General features: G+C 46.5%; 1 protein-coding gene across 1 annotated transcript in view; it reads left to right on the forward strand.

The window, feature by feature from the left end:
• ccdc39 (coiled-coil domain 39 molecular ruler complex subunit) overlaps positions 1 to 23,108 on the forward strand; it is a gene marked incomplete at both ends in the record, with an annotated part of 70,374 nt that overhangs the window by 11,908 nt on the left and 35,358 nt on the right. The window contains 6 exons of the mRNA XM_084327648.1: positions 537 to 629; positions 1,861 to 1,989; positions 7,125 to 7,316; positions 7,884 to 7,987; positions 21,086 to 21,218; positions 21,669 to 21,863. Of these exons, the coding sequence (XP_084183774.1) occupies positions 537 to 629; positions 1,861 to 1,989; positions 7,125 to 7,316; positions 7,884 to 7,987; positions 21,086 to 21,218; positions 21,669 to 21,863 (846 nt within the window). The remainder of the gene's footprint in view (positions 1 to 536; positions 630 to 1,860; positions 1,990 to 7,124; positions 7,317 to 7,883; positions 7,988 to 21,085; positions 21,219 to 21,668; positions 21,864 to 23,108) is intronic.

Raw genomic sequence — 23,108 nt, forward strand, 5'->3', positions numbered from 1 at the left:
ATTCAACCACCATACACCACATTTGATCTATTTATTACAAAAGATTTACACTTTTACCATACCTCATTTTAGCATTTAGCATTTAAAAAAAGTTAGCATTTTATACCTCATTGTATGCATTTTGTACTTTAGGTTGTATTTTAGTTTGTATATTGTAAATTTTGTGTTTTGTTTGGACTTTATTCTTTAACCTTTTTTTTTTTTACTGTATGAAGCACATTCTCAGCGGGCTCATACAGAACCAAGCATTTCACTGTAATGTACTTGTATTTTATATGTGACAAATAAAACAAAACCTGAAACTTGAACTTGAAGAGATGTTGTGGCACTGCTAGTGTTACGCTGTTGCTAGCACAGTACCAAACACTGGCATCAGGGCAACCCTACTTTGCAGGGATATAAAGCGTCATGCCTTGACATAATATACAATTTAATTGATGGCCTTCTTCCATTCGTCTACACAGCAATTATGTACAACTTGAAACTTGATGGTACTTCACCACTTTTTCAGTCTGTGTTCTCTCTATTTTTGACAGGCACTCACTTTAGCAATAGAGAAGAAGACAGAGGATGCCAACCTAAAGCGCAAGGCCCTGGACCATCAATTCACTGAGACGACATCAGCACAGGTATAAAGACACGATGTGAACTGCAGAAAATAACTTCTATCCCCAGGCCATCAGGATGCTCAATGACAATGACACTATGTAACAACCCATCATCTACACTCACTGCACACACATCCACATGTACACACTCACTTTAAACAAACACTCACTTGACTTTACTCATAAAGAGATTTGCACTACATTCATACCTCATTTGCACCTTACCCTAAGTTTTGTACCTCATCTCATTTCTGCATTGTACCTCACTGTTACAAATCATTATGAATTGAAAATGGGGGACCCTGATGTAAACAAGACGAAAGTCTTTCTCTGGTCTGCATCCCCTTAATAATTGTGTGTATTGAGCTGTACAGTACTGTACCCATTCGGCAACCTGTTCATTAAAGTTTTCAATCAATCAATTACTCATTTTACTCTGTATTGTATATTGTATATGTATATTGACTAAACATTCCTTTACTTACTCACACTCACAGGGGCTCATACAGAAAAAAGCATTTCATCATAAAGTATTCTGTATTTTATTATGACAAATAACAAACAAACTTGAAACGTTGAGATTCTTTCTGACCCCTCTTTCTCATTAACAATCTCTGGGTGAATTGTAATGACATCATACCAAAGTCAGACTAAAGATAAGTTAGTTCAAGAGACTAACAAGACCAGACCTCTATCTCTCTGAATGAGAGGGATAGAGTCTGTCATACACATAATTTGTTTTTCTTTCATATTTGAAGTCACCTATAAATTACTGTAAATAACACAGAATAGTTAATTTGGTCCAAAAGGACAATTGTATGATAGAAACGTTTCCTTTTTTCCCACCTAGACCAGCTTCTCTACCCATGCACCATCCAGTGGTTTACCATGGCGTGATTCCCAGCCTTTTGGCAGAGATCAGTAGTCATTTAAAACATCATTAAAATCCACATGTCACCTCGAATTAAATGAAAGGAATTCTAATTGCACTCAACATAAAATCACGTCACATGTAATTATTCTCTCTGAATATGCACATTTTGTAGTAAGGCCACATGTAGTTTCCTTGTTGCTGCCATCTTCAGTGTTACAGGGTTTCCCCCTTCAAAACTAGCACAGTGATCCATCTCTTTATATCAGTCTCTGATTATGCAACCTTGCATGTTCTACCTCGCTTGTACCTACCAGTACCAAAATGAGTGCTATACTTGCTATCTATTTGTTTTATGTTTCTCCTGTACTTTCTTTACAGATTGCTTTAGACAAGACTGCAGAGAACCTCCGACAGGCCCACTTCGAGAGACAGGAACTCATCCGCCAGTGGGAGAACACCATAGAACAGATGAGGAAACGGGATTCTGAAATGCAGCAATGTGCAACGGTAACCCCAAGTATTACAGCCCAAACGTATTGTATAGGTTCATAATCTTTCACAGAGGTATCCGATTATTTAATTCTTATACTGTTACAACCAATAAAGGTAAATGTTTTAACTTGATTTAAAAAGAAAAATAGAAATTCATAATCCTTACTCGTTTCCATGGTAACTAGTACAATACCCATCTGCCTTGGCAATCTTTGACCAATCACAAGAGCCCAACTACTCTGACATTTGCGTCATCCTTCCTTGTTTCTGCAGCATTCGCCACCATCTTTGTTTTCATTGTACAGTAGCTATGAAAAAACGTTCAAAATATGAAAAACTATGGAAACTAGATTAAGTCAGGTAATCATGAGTATATAATTCCAATAGTGTATTCTGTCTCTCCATTTGTCTATTTTGGTTTTGTAACATCACCATCTCAGTGTTGCAGCGTTCGCTCAAGACTCCTCTTCAAATGCTGAGGCATATGGGTACTGTAGTAGTTACCATGGAAACAAGTACAGATTCAATTGCATTAGGTACACCGCCTTGTACCCATTAACTTTCGTCTTGTTTTTCTCTATTGTAAAAACGCAGATGTCATCTTATTATGCTCAACTCTGCTCCCATCAGGCGGTCAGGTGGCGTAGCGGAGATTGTGCTCGTCACCAATGCAAGAGGCTGCGGTCTCGACTCCCGGAGAGTCAGCATTGCCTTGGCTCGGGCTGATCGCTATACTAATTCGTTTGGCTGAGTTAGGGGGAGGGGAGCCGTGGGTGGGTCCTGGGCGCTGTGGACAGCGACCCCTACATATGCTGATAAACTGGAGACACAAATGGCACAAAACGACACAAGAGGATTATGGCAGGGACTGAAGACAATAACTGACTATAAAGTCAGCGCCCCCTCAATGGGGAGCGACAACGCCTCCCTCGCGGACAAGCTCAACATCTTCTACGCTCGGTTTGGTGTAGACAGTGGCGCTGCTGGCTCTCCGGCTAGTGACGTCACTGGCGCGCCGGCTGTTGTGGAGGGGGGGGGGCAACCGCGAGGGGGGGGGGGGGACGCTCTCTCGTTGTCGGAACACAGTGTGAGAAGAGCATTTATGCAGGTGAACACCAGGAAGGCTGCTGGCCCAGATGGCATAACAGGACGTATACTCAAGACCTGTGCCAACCAGCTGGCCCCTGTGTTCACCGCCATATTTAATCAATCACTGGCGGAGTCAGTGGTCCCTGCCTGCTTCAAGATGTCTACCATCATCCCTGTGCCGAAGAAACCCTCCCCAGCATGTCCAAATGACTACAGACCGGTGGCACTCACCTCTGTGGTCATGAAATGTTTCGAGAGGCTGGTCAAGGACCACATTTGTGCCTCCCTCCCCAGTGATATGGACCCTATGCAATTTGCATACAGGACAAACAGGTCCACCGACGACGCGGTCTCCCAGGTACTGCACAGCACCCTCTCGCACCTTGACCGTCAGAAGGGGGGCTATGTGAGACTGTTGTTCATTGACTACAGCTCAGCGTTCAACACCATAGTCCCCACCAGACTGGTGGACAAGCTGATCGAGCTAGGTCTGAGCTCCGCCCTGAGCGCCTGGGTACTGGACTTTCTGAGCGAAAGACCCCAGGCTGTCACGGTGGGGGGTCAGACCTCCAACACCATCACCCTGAGCATCGGTTCCCCCCAGGGCTGTGTTCTGAGCCCCCTGCTGTACTCACTCTACACACACGACTGTGTGGCCAAGTTCAGCTCCAACTCCATAGTGAAGTTCGCAGATGACACGGTGGTGGTGGGGCTGATCTCGGACAACGACGAGAAGGCCTACCGGGAGGAGGTTGAGGTACTGGAACGCTGGTGCCAGGACAACAGCCTGCTCCTGAACATTGGTAAAACCAAGGAGCTGATCGTGGATTATAGGAGAGGACAGCAGGAGACGCACACACCACTGATGATTAACGGGGCTACCGTGGACAGGGTGAGCAGCTTCAAGTACCTGGGGGTCCACATCTCAGAGGACCTGACATGGTCAACACACATAGACACAGTAGTAAAGAAGGCGAAACAGCGTCTCTACCACCTGAGACAGTTAAGGAAGTTCAGAGTATCGGGAAAGATACTCCAGTCCTTCTACTCAGGAGCTGTAGAGAGCATCCTGACCGGAAACATCACTGCCTGGTATGGAAACAGCACGGCACAGGACAAGAAGGCCCTACAGAGAGTGGTGCGCTCAGCCGAGCGTACCACGGGTATTGCACTACCCCCCCTGCAGGTTCTATACAACAAGAGGTGCAAATCCAGAGCCTGTAGGATAATGAAAGACCCTCACCACCCCAATAACAGCCTGTTTCAGCTGCTGAGGTCAGGCAGACGCCTGCGAACCCCAGCTACTAGGACAGAGCGGCTTAGGCTCAGCTTCTTCCCCCAGGCCATCAGAGCCATGAACAATGAACATTGAGTGCTCAGAACATTGAACTGTCCACACACAAGCACACATGAACACACACACGACACGCACACTGTGCACGCTCACACACGAGCAGCCACTTAACACTTTAACATGAGCGGGCACACACTCATGTCGCACACACGCACACTTATGGCCAAAGGAAAGGACACTTTAAATTAGAATAACAGGAACAGTGTATTGCACTACCAAAGCTAACTAGCATGTCCCATATGCTCTGTAAATAACTATGTACAGATACCGAGATGTCACTCCATGTTACCTGCTACCTGTTACTGCACAATGTTGTTTCCTTCTTTTGATTCTATTATATGTACCACTGTATTGCACATCGTTGCGGGCAAGACCACCCGCATTTCATTGTATACCTGTATGCCGTGACAATTAAAACTCTTGACTTGACTTGACTACAGTTCGGTCGGGGCGCCTGCTCAGCAAGGGTAGGATCTGGAGAGAGGTAGTGCGACCTTCCACACGTTACACTCTCCCGGTGAGAATCTGCGCGGCCAGGCTGGCTGCCGGCTGGCTGCACATGCGTCGGAGGAAAGCATGTGACAGTCTCCGGCCTCTCGGACCAACAGTAGGGGAAAGTGCGCAACAACCAGGAAGGGGGTTGGGAATTGGCATAACGACTAACAGTGGGATGGGAGAACAATCGGAAAAAGAAGGAGGGGGAAAAAGATAATAAAAAAAAAAAAAAAAAACTGCTCCCATCAAATGTCAGACCAATTGAATAAGTGGAATCGTTGTAAACCCTCTACTTTGAGAAACTCCTCTGGTAAAATACTTAAAATCATCATGTGGGGGCGGTCGGATGGCGTAGCGGAGATTGCGCTCGTCACCAATGCAAGAGGCTGCGGTCTCGACTCCCGGAGTCAGCATTGCCTGCGGCTTGGGCCGGTCGTCATACTAACTCGTTTGGCTGAGTTAGCGGGAGGGAAGTCGAGGGTGGTAATCTGGCATTGTGGACAGCGACGCCTACAGGTCAGGTCTGGGCGCCTGCTCAGCGAAAGGCAGGAAATGGTCACTCTCAACATAGGGGCCCCCCAGGGCTGTGTTCTGAGTCCCCTCCTCTACTCCCTGTACACACATGACTGTGTGGCACAGCGGAACAACAACACAATCATCCAATTTGCTGACGACACAGTAGTGGTGGGCCTGATCTCTGCAAACGACAAGAGGGCCTACCTGGAAGAGGTAAAGGTTCTAGCGGGATGGTGTCAAGAGAACAGCCTCTCCCTGAACGTCAGCTAAACAAAGGAGATGATTGTGGACTTTAGGAGGTCGGGGTCAGGGACTACAGCCCCCTCAGCATCGACGGAGCACCGGTTGAGAGAGTGAACAGTTTTAAGTACCTCAGAGTCCACATATCCGAGGACTTGACATGGACCACACACATTCACAGTGTTATCAAGAAGGCACGACAACGCCTCTACTTCCTTAGGTGCCTAAGGAAGTTCAAAGTGAGTCAGAAGATCCTCAAGAACTTCTACTCATGCACAATAGAGAGCATCCATAATATCACCTCCTGGTTTGGGAATAGCACTGCACAAGACCGTAGCAGACTACAGAGAGTGGCCCGTCCAGCCGAACTCACAATTGGAGGGGGGCTTCCCACTCTCCAAGACATTTAAAACAAGCGCTGTATGGGTAAGGCTAAGAGAATAATCAAAGACCCCAGCCACCCAAACAACTGCCTCTTTGAACTGCTGCGGTCAGGCAAGCGATACCGGAGTCTCATGGCAAGCACAGAGAGACTCAGAAGGAGCTTCTATCCTCTATCTAGGCCATCAGGATGCTCAATGAACAATAACAGAACATCAAATACACCCACAACACACACATCCACACGCACACACTCACTTTAAATAAACAACACACTGTAGCACCCACTTTACCCACTTTAGACACTAACACACACTTTATATTTATTGGCATCAATCCCATGCACCTCATTGGACCTCACCACCACAACGTGGCACCACAAGCTAAGCTATACCTCACCATTCTACACTGTACTGTATAGTAGCTGACTGTATAGACTGTACAGAAGTATAGACTGTACACATATTGTATATGTATATTGAAAATGTTTGTTTTGTTTACACTTGTTTACGTACTTGACTTTCTATTTTATACTTATATTATACTATTTTACACTATCTTGTTATTTTATCTAGCACACTCTCAGGAGCAAAACAGAAATAAGCATTTCATGCAAAAGTATTCTGTATTTCTGTATGACAACTAATAAAGAAACTTGAACTTGAACTTATTCAGATTCAGATTCAGCTTTATTGTTGCATCTTCATAATTATTCACATACAAAAAAGAGCAACATTCTTGGGTCTTGCCCCCTCGATCTACAGCATAGCAATAAAATACACAAGAAAACAATACAATAAACAAAATAACTATACAACCAGCATAATAGTGATGTAAGAGAAAGTGACAGTGCTGAGTGTGATTGATATAAAAGTGCAACAGTAGAATAAAATCAAACGTAAAATACTTAAAATACTAAATACAATCGTTAAATTGGTAACGCCTCCCGGAAGGCAGAAACAAGCTGTTGTTACAGTAGATTAGAAATAGTCACTTATCTATCCATCTGTACTAATATGAGATTGTATTGACTTGTATTACTGGTCGTATGTCTGGTATTGTGGCGTCCCTCCAGCAAATCGGCCTAGTCAACCAGGAAATCAGGGGGCGGAACGCTATCCTCAGAGAGAAGAGAGACTTCTTGGAGAGTGAGATGACCAACAACAAGGAGTATGAGAAGAAGATAGCCAAGGCTAACCACCTGGCAGCCAAACTGAGACAGGACTTCCAGGATCAGGAAAGCAACCGCAACCGGCTGCAGGACGAGGTCAGTCTATCGTTTTGATAATCTTCAACGCCAGCCGCTGAAGTGAATGAATGAATGCTGCCTATCATTGAGTGAGAAGGCACTGTGACCTTATACTTGTTTACTAATTCTCTACTAATTCGACTGCAAGGACTCCTATTTAGCTAATCCTATTACAGCCCTATACTTTGAGTAATCTGTGAACAAGAAGAAGAAGAAGATTACTTTATTGTCAATGTACACCAGGCAATCTGTCTTTTCGCATTATCCCTCCTAGTTACACATACTGTACACACAGTTCCCCACACATGCATTTCATCAGAGGTCAGAGTGCAGGGTCGCCTGCAGTGCAGCGCCCCCTGGAGAAGTTTTGGGGTTCAGTAGATGTAATACCAGCCACCCTTCAGTCACCCGCTCACAGCTGGAATACACCCTCCTGTCAGTGGCAGGGATTGAACCGGCCATCCCCATGTTATTAACCTGATACATACTGATTTCCATGCTGTAAGTGTAAAGAGACATAATTTTAATACACACACACAATGATTTCTATGGTGTAAGTATAAAGAATTGTAATTGTATTTACAGTTGACGAGTATGAAGACCACAGTGGACAGAGCTGCCACAGACGTAGAGACTTTGAGGTCCCAGATATCCAGCATGAAGAAAAACATCCAGGACAAAACTAACAAGTCAGTCACGCTCAGTGTTGCCAGGTGTACATTAATTATCGTATCTGTACGATAATTGTGCCCTCTGTATGATGTATGATCAATAATGCCAAAAGTATCATAATGTTTGATAATTTTATCGTTTTGTGACATGTAAGGGATAATCAACGTGTAGGTATGCGTTAAGTGGTTTTAAGGTTGCGACGTGGAGGCTCTGAAAAGTGCCTTCTAACTGTTTTTATTGCTTTTTACTACTGGGCAGTCCAGTAGAGAGAGAGAGAGAGAGGAGGAACGGGAGACAGAGTGGGGGGAAGACATTCGGCAAATAACAACGGGTCCGAGAACCGAACCCGGGTCGGCCGTGCCGCAACTCATGTGGTTCGCCACTGGGGCGCCCCCTTCTTTTATTTAATTTTTTTATTGATATTTTCCCCCATCCTTTTTCCTCCGATTTTTCTCCCATCCCAATGTTAGTCGTTATGCCAATTCCCAATCCCCTTCCTGGTCGCTGCGCACTTACCCCCCACAGTCGGTCTGGGAGAGTGGAGGCTATCACGTGCTTCCTCCGACACACGACACAGGAGAGACACTGAGGCAGAGCTGAAGAGATGGGGTATCAGCTGGGGAGAGGCGGAGAAGACAGCCAAAGACACCGGAAGAGACATCTTGCCTAAGAACCGCACTCTGGAACGGGGACTTCTCATTCAAAAAGGAGAACTTTGCCCTGGGAAGGGAGACCTGCATGCACCACTATTGGGGGTAGGGGGTCTGCGGACGAATACAAGGCAGCCAAGGCTGGTTGTTTCGACGTATGATCTACCCCAACCTTTTGGGGGTAGGTGTATCCTAAGTAAGGGAAGGAATTCATCCGAACGGAAGGGGTGCACCTGAGTAAGGGGGGTTCAGGGTTAGATGTAATTATTTTGAAAGTTGCAAATCTGTGTCTCTCTCTCTCTTTTCTCTCTCCCTCTCTCGCTCCCCCCTCTTCTTTCTCTCTCTCACCTCTCTAACTGTTGTTTAGTTTTCTTATGATGTGTTTGATGGTTGATAATCGACAGGTCCAGGTCCATTAATGAATTATTATTGACATATTGAATAATGTCAACATGGGGATTGTAATGTATATTCATTAATATTTCACTGAAGGATTACAGATCCTTAGATCTAAGATCTAGCTCCTCTGGTGAGAGCATAATCTCCCCCACTGTGCCAATGGGTCGAGTGACCAACCCAGAAATACTCTGACCTGATGACCTGTGTGACCTAATGTTCATGCATGGCTCTCTCGTCCTCCGGCCACAGGCCAGTGAAACCAGATTCATCAGACTACCAAGCCTGATCATCCATTTTAACCAGTGGCTCGCTAAATTTGGAACCCACATAGTATAAAAGCATGATTGTCAGTCGCAGTGGTGTCGCAGTGGTGTCAGGAGAACTGACTCTCCCTGAACGTCAGCAAAACAAAAGAGATGATTGTGGACTTCAGGAGGTCGGGGGTCAGGGACTACAGCCCCCTCAGCATCGACGGGGCACCAGTTGAGAGAGTGAACAGTTTCAAGTACCTAGGAGTCCATGTCAAGCACGAGGACTTGACATGGACCACACACATTGAGTGTTGTGAAGAAGGCACAGCAACGCCTCTACTTCCTCAGGCGCCTAAGGGAGTTCCAAGTCAGTCAGAAGATCCTTAAGAACTTCTACTCATGCACAATAGAGAGCATCCTGACTGGCAATATCACCTCCTGGTTTGGGAATAGCACCGCACAAGACCGCAGCAGACTACAGAGAGTGGCCCGTTCAGCCGAACGCACAATTGGAGGGGGGCTTCCCACTCTCCAGAACATTTACAACAAGCTGTGCATGGGTAAGGCCAAGATAATTATCAAAGACTCCAGCCACCCAAACAACTGCCTCTTTGAACTGCTGCGGTCAGGCAAGCGATACCGGAGTCTCATGGCAAGCACAGAAAGACTCAGAAGAAGCTTCTATCCCCAGGCCATCAGGTTGCTCAACAAACAATAACACTATGCAACAACCATCAAAAGCACTCACAGCACACACATCCACACGCACACACTCACTTTAAACAAACAACTCACTGCAGCACCCACTCTACACACTTTAGAACACCTAAACACACTTTATATTTATTGGCAAATAATTTGCACTACAACCCATACCTCAGTACACCTTACTGTAAATTGTACCTAAATTGTACCTCATCCCATTTCTGCTTTGCACTATATAGTATATTGTAATTAGTATATTGTATAGTATATTGTATGGTAACTCAGTTACTTCTACTCTGCATTGAACATTGTACATATGTACATACTGAACACATTCAGGACTGGTCACTCCACAGAGACAGCCCTCATTGCGGTCACAGAGGCACTTCACTTAGCAAAAGCGAAAGGCCTCTCCTCTGTCCTGATTCTCCTAGATCTATCTGCAGCCTTCGACACAGTCAACCACCAGATCCTCCTTGCGGCCCTCGCAGGAATGGGAGTGGCTGGCTCTGCGCTGACATGGCTGTCATCATACCTCAATGACCGCTCCTACCAAGTGTCATGGAGAGGGACCCTGTCGGCCACCCCCCCCCTGCGGACGGGTGGCCCCCAGGGCTCGGTTTTAGGACCCCTTCTCTTCTCCCTCTACACTAAATCACTGGGTAACATTATCACGTCTCATGGCTTCTCCTACCATTGTTATGCCGACGATACTCAACTCTTCCTCTCCTTCCCTCCCTCAGATATCCACGTCTCTGAGCGGATCTCGGCCTGTCTGTCCGACATCTCCGCCTGGATGACGACCAACCACCTCAAACTGAACCTAAGCAAAACAGAATTGCTCCACCTGCCGGCCAAATCCTCCCCCCTGACCGACCTTTCCATCACAGTCGAGAATGCAGCTGTGACCACGTCCCCGACCGCCAAGAACCTTGGTGTTGTCCTCGACGACCAGTTGAACTTCTCTGCTCACATCGCAGCGACAACCAGAACCTGCAGATTCCTCCTGAGCAACGTCAGAAGGATCCGCCCCTTCCTGACAAAAGAAGCCACCCAACTCCTTGTCCAATCAACAGTCATCTCCCGCCTCGACTACTGCAACGCACTGCTCGCTGGCCTCCCGGCCACTGCCACTAAGCCTCTTCAACTCATTCAGAACGCAGCGGCCCGCCTGATCTCAAACCTACCGAAGTCGGCACATGTCACCCCACTTCTTAGGGACCTGCACTGGCTCCCCATTGCTGTACGAATCCGCTTAAAGGCCCTCGACCTAGCATACCGTGCGGCAAAGGGAACCGCTCCCGCCTACCTCCGGTCAATGGTCTCTAACTACACACCCTCAAGACCCCTACGCTCTGCATTTTCTGGCCGCCTCAGACCTACTCCTATCCAAGCTCCGGGAGGGTCATCAAAGAGAAGTCGCCTATTCTCAGTCCTTGCCCCACAATGGTGGAATGAACTACCCACCTCAGTTAGGACAGCCGAAACACGTCCAATCTTTTGCCGTCGACTAAAGACGCACTTCTTCAACCATTATCTGAATAAAAAAATAAAAAAATCTAACCCTAACTAACCGTACTGTCATGCACTTGTCCTAATAAACTAACCTACACTGTAGCACTCAACACTTTGATGAACATTGTTGCTCAGCTGATAGAGTTGTGCCCTTCCTGATGGCTTGTCGTACAGAACTTGTAAGTCGCTTTGGATAAAAGCGTCAGCTAAATGACTAAATGTAAATGTAAATGATGAACACTTGTGTCTACGTACGTGACTTCTATTTTATACTTGCTATACTTATTTTATTTTATACTTATCCTTTTGTCTAGCACAGTCTCTGGAGCGTAACAGAAAGAAGCATTTTGTATAAAAGTATTCTGTACTTCTGTATGACAACTAATAAAGAAACTTGAAACTTGAAACTTGGTTGTGTCATCATTCTGGAGTCTCGCAGCCCCCATGGAGGGCTGTGGTCTCTGGACTGTTCCTCTGTGTGTTCCTGTGTCAATAAATACCATCGATTGACTTCACCTTCGTCTCCTGGCTCATCATATCAATCCAAAGAACTCAGTTTTATACTAACAGTGCGAATGCTTTTATTTTATATTGTTGGCATATAACTGTGGTGTAAGTGAAATAATCAACTTAGGTGTGTGTTAAAACAGTTAGAAGGGGGCGCCCCAGTGCGGTCAGGTTGCGTAGCGGAGATTGCGTTCGTCACCAACACCGGAGACGCTGGTTCGAATCCAGCTCACAGCTCCGGCGTTGTCACCAGCTTGGCTGGCCGTTCACACTAATACAATTGGCTGTATTAGAGGGTGGGAAAGCTGGCGGGTGGGTCCGGGTTGTTGTAAACAGCGACTCCTACAGTTCGGTCGGGGCGCCTGCTCAGCGCGGATAGGATCTAAGGGGGGTAGTGTGATCCTTCCACACGTTACACCCTCTCAGTGAGAGTCCGCACTGCCAGGTGAAAAGAAGCGGTTGATTGGCTAGACGTGTGTCGGAGGAAGCACGTGATAGCCTCCACTCTCCCAGACCGACTGTGGGGGGTAAGTGCGCAGCGACCAGGAAGGGGATTGGGAATTGGCATAACGACTAACATTGGGATGGGAGAAAAAACGGAGGAAAAAGGAGGGGGAAAAAGATCAATAAAAAAATTAAATAAAAGAAGGGGGTACTCCAGTGGCGAACCACATGAGTCGCGGCACGGCCAACCCGGGTTCGGTTCTCGGACCCGTCGTTATTTGCCGAATGTCTTCCCCCCACTCTGTCTCCCGTTCCTCCGATTTTTCTCCCATCCCAATGTTAGTCGTTATGCCAATTCCCAATCCCCTTCCTGGTCGCTGCGCACTTACCCCCCACAGTCGGTCTGGGAGAGTGGAGGCTATCACGTGCTTCCTCCGACACACGTCTAGCCAATCAACTGCTTCTTTTCACCTGGCAGCGCGGACTCTCACTGAGAGGGTGTAACGTGTGGAAGGATCACACTACCCCCCTTAGATCCTATCCGCGCTGAGCAGGCGCCCCGACCGAACTGTAGGAGTCGCTGTTTACAACGACCCGGACCCACCCGCCAGCTTTCCCACCCTCTAATACAGCCAATTGTATTAGTGTGAACGGCCAGCCAAGCTGGTGACAACGCCGGAGCTGTGAGCTGGATTTGAACAGGCGAATCCAGCGTCTCCGGTGTTGGTGACGAACGCAATCTCCGCTACGCCACCTGACCGCACTGGGGCGCCCCCTTCTAACTGTTTTAACACACACCTACAAGTTGATTATTTCACTTACACCACAGTTATATGCCAACAATATAAAATAAAAGCATTCGCACTGTTAGTATAAAACTGAGTTCTTTGCGGTTAGGTGGCGTAGCGGAGAATGCGTTCGTCACCAGCCCCGGAGCTGTGAGCTGGATTCGCCTGTTCGAATCCAGCTCACAGCTCCGGGGTTGTCACCAGCTTGGCTGGCCGTTCACACTAATACAATTGGCTGTATTAGAGGGTGGGAGAAGCTGGCGGGGTGGGTCCGGGTCGTTGTAAACATCGACTCCTACAGTTCGGTCGGTGCGCCTGCTAAGCGCGGATAGGACCTGAGGGGGATAGTGTGATCCTCCCACACGCTACGCCCTCTCAATGAGAATCCGCGCTGCCAGGTGAAAAGAAGCGGTGATTGGCTGGACGTGTGTCGGAGGAAGCACGTGGTAGCCTCCACTCTCCCAGATGATCTGAATGTGGGGGGTAAGTGCGCAGCGACCAGGAAGGGATTGGGAATTGGCATACGACTAACATTGGGATGGGAGAAAATCGGAGGAAAAATGGAGGGGGAAAAAGATAAAAAAAATAAAAATAAACTGAGTTCTTTGGATTGATATGATGAGCCAGGAGACGAAGGTGAAGTCAATCGATGGTATTTATTGACACAGGAACACACAGAGGAACAGTCCAGAGACCACAGCCCTCCATGGGGGCTGCGAGACTCCAGAATGATGACACAACCAAGTTTCAAGTTTCAAGTTTCTTTATTAGTTGTCATACAGAAGTACAGAATACTTTTATACCCCACATAGACTGAAGGACATAGCATACACTAAACTACCAATCAAGCACTGTGAACGAAAATTTGGCCCCATAATTACTCATGCGATCCGGATATGGCGTGAATCACAAAAAAAAAATCCTAACCCACAAAAATGGCACAATCATACTCCCTTATTCAATAACAATGCACTCTTAATTGGAAAACGACCTATAAGATTCCCTATATGGGAAGAGCAAGGCATACACTCATTAGGGGATGTTTTTAACAAACAGGGTTTTTGTAGTGATAAAGAAATACGCAAAAAATGTAATCTCACCAAGTCCACATGGCTTTTTCACAAACAGTTAGAGCTATGTTTGAAGTCTCACGGTGTTCCATTAGACAGACCAATTGAACACCACAGATACCACAAATTCTTCTACGCAAGAGAGACATCGAGAGGTTTTGTTTCAGAATTTTATCATCAATTACTAACGTCCTCGTATGAAACCCTCCAACTTGACTCTGTCTGGAGGAGGGATATACCAGACCTGGAAAATGACTTTGATTGGCAAGGAGCCTGGGCAAATGTCCGACTTACATCAAGGAACCCGGATCATCAACAAATCAATCTTAACTATATTCACAGGACATACTTGACTCCTATAAGACTGTGCCGAATGGGGCTTAAACAAGATTCCAAATGCACCCAATGTGCAAATGGGGACGAAGGGACATTTATGCACATGTATTGGGACTGCTCACCAGTTAAGGCATTCTGGAAAGATGTGACCCAACAAATATCAAAACTCGTATCTTGGAATATACCTGTACACCCCTCGGTATTATTATTGAATGATGTTTTTGAGTTTGCAGTGAATCCACAGCTAAAGAGATTGGTTTTATCGGGTATCACAGTAGCCAAAAAGCTGATCGCATCACGCTGGTTTCAACCGGAAAAAATGTGCCGTAAAGTTTGGTTTCTTACATATCTCGATGTAATTTACCATGAAATATCTACAGCAAGAATTCTGGGTCTCAATGAATCCAAAATGTCAATGTGGTTAGAAGTGGTGGAGAGAATAAAAGCTAGCTTATAATGGTAGTGTCTGGTTAGGTGCGAGGGATAGTGGAGGTACTTCTCAAGGTGGGGTCCGGGAGGGGGGGGTTCGAGCTGAGCATATGTGTGTAGTTTTTTTTAGATAACAGGTATTAGGGGTATATCTTATATAAGACAACTAACTAAAATGTGATCTCATTGGATGTGCCCTGACAATTAATGCTTGTATATCTTATCGTGTGTTGTCATGTTTGTTTATATGTTTGTTTAAAAAAGAATAAAAAAATAAAATACAAAAAAAAGAATACTTTTATACAAAATGCTTCTTTCTGTTACGCTCCAGAGACTGTGCTAGACAAAAGGATAAGTATAAAATAAAATAAGTATAGCAAGTATAAAATAGAAGTCACGTACGTAGACACAAGTGTTCATCATTTACATTTACATTTAGTCATTTAGCTGACGCTTTTATCCAAAGCGACTTACAAGTTCTGTACGACAAGCCATCAGGAAGGGCACAACTCTATCAGCTGAGCAACAATGTTCATCAAAGTGTTGAGTGCTACAGTGTAGGTTAGTTTATTAGGACAAGTGCATGACAGTACGGTTAGTTAGGGTTAGGTTTTTTTAATTTAAATTTTTTTTATTCAGATAATGGTTGAAGAAGTGCGTCTTTAGTCGACGGCGAAAGATTGGACGTGTTTCGGCTGTCCTAACTGAGGTGGGTAGTTCATTCCACCATTGTGGGGCAAGGACTGAGAATAGGCGACTTCTCTTTGATGACCCTCCCGGAGCTTGGATAGGAGTAGGTCTGAGGCGGCCAGAAGATGCAGAGCGTAGGGGTCTTGAGGGTGTGTAGTTAGAGACCATTGACCGGAGGTAGGCGGGAGCGGTTCCCTTTGCCGCACGGTATGCTAGGTCGAGGGCCTTGAAGCGGATTCGTACAGCAATGGGGAGCCAGTGCAGGTCCCTAAGAAGTGGGGTGACATGTGCCGACTTCGGTAGGTTTGAGATCAGGCGGGCTGCTGCGTTCTGAATGAGTTGAAGAGGCTTAGTGGCAGTGGCCGGGAGGCCAGCGAGCAGTGCGTTGCAGTAGTCGAGGCGGGAGATGACTGTTGATTGGACGAGGAGTTGGGTGGCTTCTTTTGTCAGGAAGGGGCGGATCCTTCTGACGTTGCTCAGGAGGAATCTGCAGGTTCTGGTTGTCGCTGCGATGTGAGCAGAGAAGTTCAACTGGTCGTCGAGGACAACACCAAGGTTCTTGGCGGTCGGGGACGCGGTCACAGCTGCATTCTCGACTGTGATGGAAAGGTCGGTCAGGGGGGAGGATTTGGCCGGCAGGTGGAGCAATTCTGTTTTGCTTAGGTTCAGTTTGAGGTGGTTGGTCGTCATCCAGGCGGAGATGTCGGACAGACAGGCCGAGATCCGCTCAGAGACGTGGATATCTGAGGGAGGGAAGGAGAGGAAGAGTTGAGTATCGTCGGCATAACAATGGTAGGAGAAGCCATGAGACGTGATAATGTTACCCAGTGATTTAGTGTAGAGGGAGAAGAGAAGGGGTCCTAAAACCGAGCCCTGGGGGCCACCCGTCCGCAGGGGGCGGGTGGCCGACAGGGTCCCTCTCCATGACACTTGGTAGGAGCGGTCATTGAGGTATGATGACAGCCATGTCAGCGCAGAGCCAGCCACTCCCATTCCTGCGAGGGCCGCAAGGAGGATCTGGTGGTTGACTGTGTCGAAGGCTGCAGATAGATCTAGGAGAATCAGGACAGAGGAGAGGCCTTTCGCTTTTGCTAAGTGAAGTGCCTCTGTGACCGCAATGAGGGCTGTCTCTGTGGAGTGACCAGTCCTGAATGTGTTCAGTATGTACATATGTACAATGTTCAATGCAGAGTAGAAGTAACTGAGTTACCATACAATATACTATACAATATACTAATTACAATATCGCTGCTGTCGGAACAAAACCTCATAACCTTTTTATATAAATCAACTCCGTAGATCATCCTCCATATGTGTGTGTGGGTTTTACAACGTTTAAACAATGGGAAAGCATTAAACCGATCATCTGTCTAAACCTCCTAACTCTATTCACCCTCAAATCTGTGTTCGTTTTTTTCATCTGCTGAAAAGTTGGGTTTTTGGAGTTATGAGGTTTTGTCCCGACAGCAGCGATATACTATATAGTGCAAAGCAGAAATGGGATGAGGTACAATTTACAGTAAGGTGTACTGAGGTATGGGTTGTAGTGCAAATTCTTTGCCAATAAATATAAAGTGTGTTTAGGTGTTCTAAAGTGTGTAGAGTGGGTGCTGCAGTGAGTTGTTTGTTTAAAGTGAGTGTGTGCATGTGGATGTGTGTGCTGTGAATGCTTTTGATGGTTGTTGCATAGTGTTATTGTTTGTTGAGCAACCTGATGGCCTGGGGATAGAAGCTTCTTCTGAGTCTTTCTGTGCTTGCCATGAGACTCCGTGTTTGACCGCAGCAGTTCAAAGAGGCAGTTGTTTGGGTGGCTGGAGTCTTTGATAATTCTCTTGGCCTTACCCATGCACCGCTTGTTGTAAATGTTCTGGAGAGTGGGAAGCCCCCCTCCAATTGTGCGTTCGGCTGAACGGGCCACTCTCTGTAGTCTGCTGCGGTCTTGTGCGGTGCTATTCCCAAACCAGGAGGTGATATTGCCAGTCAGGATGCTCTCTATTGTGCATGAGTAGAAGTTCTTAAGGATCTTCTGACTGACTTGGAACTTCCTTAGGCGCCTGAGGAAGTAGAGGCGTTGCTGTGCCTTCTTCACAACACTCAATGTGTGTGGTCCATGTCAAGTCCTCGTGCTTGACATGGACTCCTAGGTACTTGAAACTGTTCACTCTCTCAACTGGTGCCCCGTCGATGCTGAGGGGGCTGTAGTCCCTGACCCCCGACCTCCTGAAGTCCACAATCATCTCTTTTGTTTTGCTGACGTTCAGGGAGAGGCAGTTCTCCTGACACCACTGCGACACCACTGCGACTGACAACCATGCTTTTATACTATGTGGGTTCCAAATTTAGCGAGCCACTGGTTAAAATGGATGATCAGGCTTGGTAGTCTGATGAATCTGGTTTCACTGGCCTGTGGCCGGAGGACGAGAGAGCCATGCATGAACATTAGGTCACACAGGTCATCAGGTCAGAGTATTTCTGGGTTGGTCACTCGACCCATTGGCACAGTGGGGGAGATTATGCTCTCACCAGAGGAGCTAGATCTTAGATCTAAGGATCTGTAATCCTTCAGTGAAATATTAATGAATATACATTACAATCCCCATGTTGACATTATTCAATATGTCAATAATAATTCATTAATGGACCTGGACCTGTCGATTATCAACCATCAAACACATCATAAGAAAACTAAACAACAGTTAGAGAGGTGAGAGATAGAAAGAAGAGGGGGGGAGCGAGAGAGGGAGAGAGAAAAGAGAGAGAGAGACAGATTTGCAACTTTCAAAATAATTACATCTAACCCTGAACCCCCCTTACTCAGGTGCACCCCTTCCGTTCGGATGAATTCCTTCCCTTACTTAGGATACACCTACCCCCAAAAGGTTGGGGTAGATCATACGTCGAAACAACCAGCCTTGGCTGCCTTGTATTCGTCCGCAGACCCCCTACCCCCAATAGAGGTGCATGCAGGTCTCCCTTCCCAGGGCAAAGTTCTCCTTTTTGAATGAGAAGTCCCCGTTCCAGAGTGAGGTTCATAGGCAAGATGTCTCTTCCGGTGGTCTGCATCAGTGTCTTTGGCTGTCTTCTCCGCCTCTCCCCAGCTGATACCCCATCTCTTGACCAGCTCTGCCTCAGTGTCTCTCCTGCTGCTGTCTTCCTTCTCATCGTAGATGATCTGTACCAAGTTGCTGTGTTTGGCCTCGCTGGGTGGAGGAGATTTGGGGCTTAGCTGCCTCCTCCTCCAGCCTGTAGGTTTGGTCTCCACGGAGGACGGCGAGGGCCGTCTGCTGGTGGTCTGGGTCTCTGACCTGCTGCTGCTGGCATCTCTCCCCTGAGAGAGCTCTTTCTGACCAGCACAGACTACCTGCCGACCTCCCTCTCTGCCACAGCTGATTCTGAAGACGCACCGCAGACAGCTGCTAGTGAATGTCTGGATCTTCTTGCAACGTCTTCTTTGCCATTCTCCATGTTCCCTTCTTTTTGATGTCAGGAGTTCTCGTTCTGTCACTGAGCAAGAGCACCAGCGGTCCTTCTTTGTTGTTCTTCGTCTGTCATCTGGCCCAAATCAATCTCAGCAGAGCCTCCATTTGTTAGTATAAAACTGAGTTCTTTGGATTGATATGATGAGCCAGGAGACGAAGGTGAATCAATCGATGGTATTTATTGACACAGGAACACACAGAGGAACAGTCCTGGAGACCACAGCCCTCCATGGGGGCTGCAAGGCTCCAGAATGATGACACAACCATGCTTTTATACTATGTGGGTTCCAAATTTAGCGAGCCACTGGTTCAAATGGATGATCAGGTTTGGTCGTATATGGTAGGGATGCACCGAAAATTCGGCGACCGAAAATTATCGGCCGAAAATGGTTAAAAAGGCTCTTTCGGCTTTCGGCCGAAAGGGTTTTAGCACCGAAAATATATGACCGAAAGTCAAATAACGTGTTGTTGTGATGACGTCATCAAAACGCGACTACAGACATACCGGTAGCATGCGCAACACGTAACCTGAGCAGCTTGGCAGCTCTTCCTGCATTCTACAGCCTGTGATAACTAACTCCTTGGGAGTAGTGATGCCCCCCGAAACCCGGTTCTAAACTAAATTAGAAAAAACCGGAGTATTGATCAGCTCCGACGTTAACGGTACTGCTATCAGTAGTCTAGGAGCGGATTAGCTACGGAGCTAACAGTGTACCATCCATCTGCGACGCAACGGTGGCAGCAACAGTGGACACTGAGTAATGTTAACGTTATGACGAGTTCATACTACACTACACGTATGAACTGGACATAACGTTAACGTTACTCCGTTTAAATGAAGTGTTTAATTAGCAGCAATCTGTTGTTGAAAATGTATCGTTAAACCGGAAATGGAAATGCGAGGACAGGAAGTCGTCATCAATCGTTGTAGTCTTTTAGTCTTAACAGTCTGGAATTAATGTATGCATTCAAAAGTGCTGAATAAATGTTTTATGGGCCCATAATAGTCATTATTAATATTATTTAAGTTAAGTTTAGCCATAATCATGTCTTTTGCCATAATCAGGTAGCTAAAAAGAAATATATATACATTATATATATATTTATATTAATCATTTTCGGCCTTTCGGCATTCGGTTTTCAGCCAACTGTTTCCTATTTTCGGTTTCGGCCAAGAATTTCCCATTCGGTGCATCCCTAGTATATGGTAGTCTGATGAATATGGTTTCACTGGCCTGTGGCCGGAGGACGAGAGAGCCATGCATGAACATTAGGTCACACAGGTCATCAGGTCAGAGTATTTCTGGGTTGGTCACTCGACCCATTGGCACAGTGGGGGAGATTATGCTCTCACCAGAGGAGCTAGATCTTAGATCTAAGGATCTGTAATCCTTCAGTGAAATATTAATGAATATACATTACAGCACATTATTGGTCTTCCTTCCTGGTTGTTAGTTTATCAAGTTGATAAATCAGCTGTGCTTATCGCAGTTGATATTGAGTCAACTTTGACAGCTGTGCTCTTTTATAGCGGATTCATTTAGAGCGGTGATTAAACTTGAGCCGAACTATGTGACATTAAACGGTTTTAACGCACACCTGCCGGCCAATCAGAAAATAGTATTCACTCAGTCCGTAGAATTAGTATCAGTTGTTGTAATCAGTCTAGGCTACTAGTCCCCTTTGCCTAAGGACAAAGTATTTTAGTTCCTACCTGTCATTGTTTATGGGGGGACATATTTGTGTAACGGTAACATGTGCTGCTGGGTAGAAGTCCGCTGTGAATCCAACAGTTGGGTGTAATGTTACTGATGCCGTGTTGGTCTTGTGCGTGCGTGCGTGTGTTTTGCAGGTTGAATGCGGCCATCATTTACAACAACGGTCTGGAGGAGAAGCTGATGGTGATGGCAGAGACAGCTCTTAGTGTGGAGGAGATGGCCTGTCAGAGGGACCAGCTGCTTAAGGATGAGGAACAGGCCCTTAAAGTGAGCAAAGAAAAGAAAGGGGCTTGTGGACCACATTATGGTTATCAAGCCATTAAGATAACAGAAACTTTATTGTCCCAGGAGATCAGGGTTCCATTTGACTCAGGCTAGTAGGACCATCGTCACGGGAGTCCTTATGAAGATGGAGTTTAACCTTAAATAAAAAATGTAAATGTCAAAATATTCCTTTAAGTTAAATTGTAATGGATTTCTGTGTTAATATGATCATATTACAAACTTTCATTAATTGATATTTTTCTACAGTATCTAACTTTTCCTTGCTTCATGTTGTGTTGTATATAACTGCAATGGTCTACAATGTGTCATGTATAACCTTTCATTTGTTATGTATAACATTGTCTTGATGTTTAATGTATTGCACATAACCTTGCTTTGGTCTGTGAAGGTGTCCAATATGACACTGGTCTGTGATGTGTTGTCTTCTTCCAGGAGCTGGATGTGGAGCTGCACCACCAGCGGGAGGTGGTTTTTCGCCAGACTCAGAACCTACAGGCCCTCAGAGCAAAGGAGAAGAACTCCCTGGCTCAGCTGTCTGGGAGCAGGGCCGCCCTCTCCAGCCTAGACAGCCACCTCAGCAAACTGGACCAGAACACCCTCAAACAGCAGGACATCATCTCCAACCAGGCAAGACCAACCACTAGGCCCCAGCTCTGGCACCGTTCAGTACCATCATCAACCACTAGGCCCCAGCTCTGACACCGTTCAGTACCATCATCAACCACTAGGCCCCAGCTCTGACACCGCTCAGTACCATCATCAACCACTAGGCCCCAGCTCTGACACCGCTCAGTACCATCATCAACCACTAGGCCCCAGCTCTGGCACCGTTCAGTACCATCATCAACCACTAGGCCCCAGCTCTGACACCGCTCAGTACCATCATCAACCACTAGGCCCCAGCTCTGACACCGTTCAGTACCATCATCAACCACTAGGCCCCAGCTCTGACACTTTTCAGTACCATCATCAACCACTAGGCCCCAGCTCTGACACCGTTCAGTACCATCATCAACCACTAGGCCCCAGCTCTGACACCGTTCAGTACCATCATCAACCACTAGGCCCCAGCTCTGGCACCGTTCAGTACCACTAATATGATCCACTGACAGCTTTGAAAGGGTGCTGCAGCAAATCAAATCAAATCAAATCAAATTTATTTATAAGGCCCAACAACACACGTTAATGTCCCCATGGGCCGTACATGTCTTCTTTAAACAACAATAAGTCAAGAACAGAACAAGAACACCATAAGGTCCAACAAATTTAAAATAAATGCAAATAAATGAAAGAATGCAAGCACTCCCAGACATACCCCACGCGAAGGTAAGGAAAAACTCACTAAAACCTAACAATAGGGAAAAATGCTCCACAGGCAGTGTGGAGGAGAGAAACCTTAGAAGGGCCATTCAAGGGGGGATCTCCCTTCTTAGATGTCGGTGATAGTAGTGTTGCAGACTAACAGTTGGTAAGCATGCACTCATGTGTGTAGTGAAACACAGATGAGTGCATGCAATAGCAACTGAACATTTTGAAAGATTAAAGATAGAGCTGATAGCGATAGCAACTGAACATTTTGAAAGATTGAAGATAGAGCTGATAGCGAATCTATTTGAGGCACAGGGGCGGCGCAAAGAGGGTTGCGTCCTCCCCGTCTTAATCACGGGACATTCAACACTCCGGTCATTGCTCAGGGACAGCTGGAGACAGGGAGATAGGGGGCGGCGCAGAGAGGGTCGCGACCTCCCCGACATCATCGCGGGACGTCCAGCACTCCGGTCACCACTACAAGACCTCCGGAGACAGGAGGGCACGCAGAGAGGGTCGCATCCTCCCGGCCTTCATCACGGGACGTCCGACACTCCGGTCAGC

This window comes from Notolepis coatsorum (assembly GCF_963971535.1).
Source record: "Notolepis coatsorum genome assembly, chromosome: 13".
In the NCBI taxonomy this organism is placed as follows: Eukaryota; Metazoa; Chordata; class Actinopteri; order Aulopiformes; family Paralepididae; genus Notolepis; species Notolepis coatsorum.